Source organism: Elephantulus edwardii, unplaced genomic scaffold, assembly GCF_000299155.1.
Source record: "Elephantulus edwardii isolate Elephantulus edwardi_28Jun2011 unplaced genomic scaffold, EleEdw1.0 scaffold00282, whole genome shotgun sequence".
Lineage (NCBI taxonomy): Eukaryota > Metazoa > Chordata > Mammalia > Macroscelidea > Macroscelididae > Elephantulus > Elephantulus edwardii.
In genome coordinates, this window is record NW_006400032.1 from 3285974 (window position 1) to 3290752 (window position 4779).

Below are 4779 nucleotides of genomic sequence, written 5' to 3' on the forward strand. Positions count from 1 at the left end.
TTTCCGCATGCTGTGCCCAGTTCAATATTATTGCCACTGTAGTGATGGACACCAGTTTTGGCCAACATCGCATAGTACTCTATTTCAGATTTCCTTTGAGAATTAACAAAAGAAGAAATAAATTAATGCATATCAAATACCAAACAAAACATTACTTTCTACCTAGTTTTAATGCTGGAAAGGCCTTTCAAACAGAACTACACGCCCTCATTAACCAATAAATGGCAACATTTTCTTGAGTCCTGTAGAAGATTCAGGTCCTTTGTTTCTTGGCAAACAGAACACCTACTATGTTTAAAACACTATCTACACTTTTGGAAAAAAGAGAATAGGTTGCAAAATGACAGAAAAAAGGAAAAGTAGTTATCTGTATGACAGGTACTAAACATCTTTGACAACCTAGAGTCAGTTTCCTACTCTGTGACTCAATAGGACAGGTACTAAGAACTGCCCCACTGGGATTCCAAGGCTGCAGTTCTTTCTCCAGCAAAATGAGATTGGCAGTTTTGAACTGGCAAGTAGCAGTCAAGCTTGTTGAACCACTCACTGTCTCAGCAGGCTCCCTGACACTGTAAAGTATCTATCATATTCTCTACTTTTCTTAAAATAAGAAATCTGGACTCAGTATATTAAGTAGAACCACTCAAGACTTTAGCTATTTCTATCACCCTTTGCTGCTCTGAACCCAGATTTTTTTTTGGGGGGGAAGGCAGTTCTGTGTCAACTGAATTTTTTAAAAGCCCTATAAGAACTCTGCCAAATCCAGAGACCAACAATGCTGTTACCAAGGGGGGTTGTTAGAAATGCATGCCAAAGTCCAGACTCAGTGAATCAGAGCCTGCATGTTAACGAAACCAAGTTCACATGCCCTTTTAAGAAGCACTGCTATTAAAGAGAACTTGAGATTCTGCTACTTAAGCACAATCACCCTATGTGTTACCAGAAGAAAAACATATCCTTACATCCTACAAGATCTAAGTCTCATTAGCTTATTTACACAACGCCCACTGGCTTCCAGTGAGAAAAGCATAAGTCTAGGTTCAGCCAATTAATACACTGAGAATCATGGGAGCTCTGGTGGCCTAGTGGCAAGAAGCTGCACTGCAATCTCAGAGGTGCATGGTTCAAATCCACCAGATGCTCTGCTGAAGGAGGGACAATCTCCTCCTGGGCCAGTCAGATCTGATTTGACGGTACATGCACAAAAAAAAGAAAAAAGAAAAGAAAAAAACAACAACAACAAAAAACCACACCAACAAAACAAAGCACTGAGAATCACAACTAAGTGATTCTAAGACAGTCTGCTTCTCCAGTTTGTCAAATCCTAGACTGAACTTTTAGCTAGCTTCACAATGCTAAAGGAATTTCCTACAATGATACACCTTGATGAATTGGGCAAGTTTAAAAAAACAAAAGAAAAAACCCTATACTCCCAAAATATGATACAAAGTAAACAGAAAAGCATTATATGCAGAAGTTCTGACCCTTTGCCACAAGAAGAGGCAGGTCAAAGCCCAAACATCATGAAAGCAACTGTAGTGTACTACAAAAATTACTCTGCAAATGCTCACAGGGAACAATCTTTTACTAGACAGACTTGATGCTGGCGTTGTGTACAGTGGAGTTAGAAAAGCCTCAGAGCTGGGCCTCCAGCCGGTGTTCAGAAGCAATTAACTGCCTGGGAGAAGACGGCTGATTTTCTCCCAAAGAGTAACTGGTGGATTCCAGCAGTGCAGTGAGGATGATGGCAGAGCAGCTCCTGACCACTGAGCCGCACGGCCGGGGGACAAGTGTGTGCTTCCCACACTCGCTCACAGTGAAGTGGGCTGCAAGGCGGGCACGGAGGGAAGGATCCTCCACTTACCTCAAGGCTGGGCAGTTGTTGGCGAGGATGACCAGCTTGGCTTTTCCTTGCCTGATCATCTTCAGAGTCTGCTTGTACCCCAGCACATATTTCCCGCTTTTCATAACAAGCTGGAGCCTCGAGTTGATCGACTCCAGGGACTTTTTCTACAAAGGGAACATTTAACACGGTCTTGAGGGCCTCATCTGCATTCAGCTTTCCTGGAAGCCTGAGCCCCTGCAGACAGACTTCTCAGAAGCCCCACGTCAGTGACAAAGTCTAACGCTGGGCTCCCTCTCGTTGCTGTGGACGCGAGGACGACTCACGACGAGCCCAGGAACAACAGATGTGAACTCCGGCCTCTGCTTCATCATTCCCCGCGGAGCCCAGCGCCGCAAACACCCCCACATTCACCGATGACCCCCCCACTTCCGAGCATGAGGGCCTTTCCCCATTAGTTTCTCCTAACACGCCCAGAATGTCAGAGGAACGTGATGGCAAGTCATCCTCAGCTTTGCCTCCCACTCCGACCCGCTTGTTCTTTCGGCAGCTCACGGGCGAGCCCGCACTCATGGCCGCCACCCCGGCTCGAGCGGGGCCCGGGAGACGCCAGTGGGCGTGCTGTCCCCCCGCGAACCCGCGTCTGCCCGCCCCGGCCGGGCCGCATCCCTCCACGTGAGCCCACGCCCGGCCCGGTGGTCCCCGCACTCACCGTCTTTTTCGCAGCCACCATCTTTTCGCCTTGGGTGCCTGCCGGCCCTCCACCTAGAAGAGGAGACAAGACAGGAAACTGAGGCTCCGGAGTCTCGGGGGACACCGTGGAAGGTCCTCTGAGCCACTGCTCCCGGGAGCCACTCACCTAGAGCTGCCGACAAAATGGCCGGGGAGGAATAAAGGAAGTACTCATGCGCAAGGCGGACTCTTCAAGGGAGCGGAAGCGGAAGTCAGAGCGCGCGGCTTGACCCGGAAGCGGGGGAACCATGGAAGGAAGTGGAGGAGGAGGCCAGGCTGCTGGTGGTTTATTTGTCGCCGTGCTTAGGTTTCTCCTCTCTGTTGCTTTTACTCCTTCGAGCTTCGAGTGTGGGCCCCGAACCTGGACCCGGCAGGGGCTGGATGAAGCCGGGGGTGCAATGATCGGCTCGTCGAGAGTAGGCGGCGGCCGCTGCCACATCGGTCCTATAATGCATCTGGGCGATCCTGGCCAAAGCCATGGCTTTTAGGAAGAAGTGGGACTTGTTCCGCCACGGTTCCGTGGCTGTCGCGTCGCCCCCCGGAGTAGACGCGGCCGAGCCACCGCTCTGCGCGCCTCCACTGTCCGGTCCCTCGGCGAGCGGCGACGTCCTGAGCTGTCCCCTCCAACTTGTTCTCTTAATGGACACGTTCAGTGTGAACTTGTCAAGGCGAGTTTGCACCCACAGCGGTGAATCAACAGGTCCAGCTTAAAGAGTCTTGTCTCTGTCAGCTTTGAACCTTTTCTAATGCCCAGTGGTGGGTTAATGCAAATACTTGCCATTAACAGCAAACTTTTCCCACAGTATAATCAGACCAGTAGGTGGGCATTTTCGCATATGGTTCCCCGGCTTTTCATCTTGCTCTGGAGAAGCACGGGGGAACCAAAATACGTAGCTAGTATGTTCCAGGAACTGTGCTACACCATTTACTTATTTTAATAGTCGCACAAATCTCAGGGGTAAGTAAGGTTTTAATCCTTAGAGTTTACAATTGTTGGAACGAGGGCCAGTCACTTCATGTCTCCGCACAGAAATTTTGTCAATTACACAGCCGCAGCACTTTGAAAAGAAATTAACCAACCAGGCATGGAGATTTTCATGTTACTACTTCCTTCAGACATCTAAGTGTAAAATAGGTAACATCGTGCAAATCCAAATAACATTTACCACTACTGTTAATCTGGTTCTAGAACCATTAGTTTTGAGATTTTTTAGAATGAATAAATATCTGACTTAAAGTTGAAAAACAGAAATTGTGACTGTATTACTCACCAGTCCCCGTATTTTTCACCCTCAGCACTTTTGTTGAACTTTGGTGATCAATGTTAACATATCACTTAAGGTTTCCATCTGATTATAAAAAATGTTGAATCATACCCTAAAGAAACTACAAGTGCCACCCAAGCAGATATATGCACGCTTATGTTTATTGCAGCTTTGTTCGCAAGAGCAAAGAGTTGGAAACAGCCCAAGTGCCCATCAACAAACGAATGGATAGAGAAGCTGTGGTATATTCACACAATGGAATATTATGCAGCATTGAAAAAACAACTAATGAACTATTATACAAAATAGGTGACCGTGGAGGACATTATGCTGAGTAAAATTATCTCAATCACAAAACCACATATATTGTGTAATGCCACTGTTCTAAAATAGGACTGATATGGGAGGGGGAAACTAAGAAAAGGGGATAAATAATGTACATGGCATTGAAAACAGACAAAAGAGAGAACTATGTAAAGGGAACATATGATTAGGTATTATTAGCATGACAAGAGTCCATAATAAGAGTTGCATAGTAAAGGGGGGGGGGAACGACTGTATAACAATGAAAAAGCTTTTACAAAGAAAAAAGCAAACTTGAGGGGAGGGGGGTCAGGGAGGAAAATGCAAAAATGAATGAATGGAAGTCCAAGTTCTCTATAAACTTTCATTAAAATCTAAAAAGTTGAATCATCTGCTCAAGATACAGTTCATTGCATGTACAAATTGGGAATGTTTCAAAGTTACCATTTGTGTTAGATATGGTATAATTTTTTTTTTTCTGTTACTATTCTTGTTAAGCATTTTCCAGCAAAGAATTATGCATTTTACCTTTGAGAGGCTCAGTCTTGTTAAGAAAACAGGACCTGAAAAATCAACTCTTTGTTGTGTACAGTCGAATCAGATCTGATTGGCACGGGAGGAGATTTCCCCTCCTCC

The 4779-nt window shown here is 46.0% G+C and overlaps 1 protein-coding gene across 1 annotated transcript in view; it reads right to left on the reverse strand.

Moving 5' to 3' along the window:
* Positions 1-2576, reverse strand: part of RPL30 (ribosomal protein L30) — a 3467-nt gene extending 891 nt beyond the window's left edge. Inside the window, exons 1-3 of the mRNA XM_006900362.1 lie at positions 2556-2576; positions 1865-2010; positions 8-93 (exon numbers count right to left, since the gene is read on the reverse strand). Of these exons, the coding sequence (XP_006900424.1) occupies positions 8-93; positions 1865-2010; positions 2556-2576 (253 nt within the window). The remainder of the gene's footprint in view (positions 1-7; positions 94-1864; positions 2011-2555) is intronic.
* Between the last annotated feature and the right edge of the window lie 2203 nt (positions 2577-4779).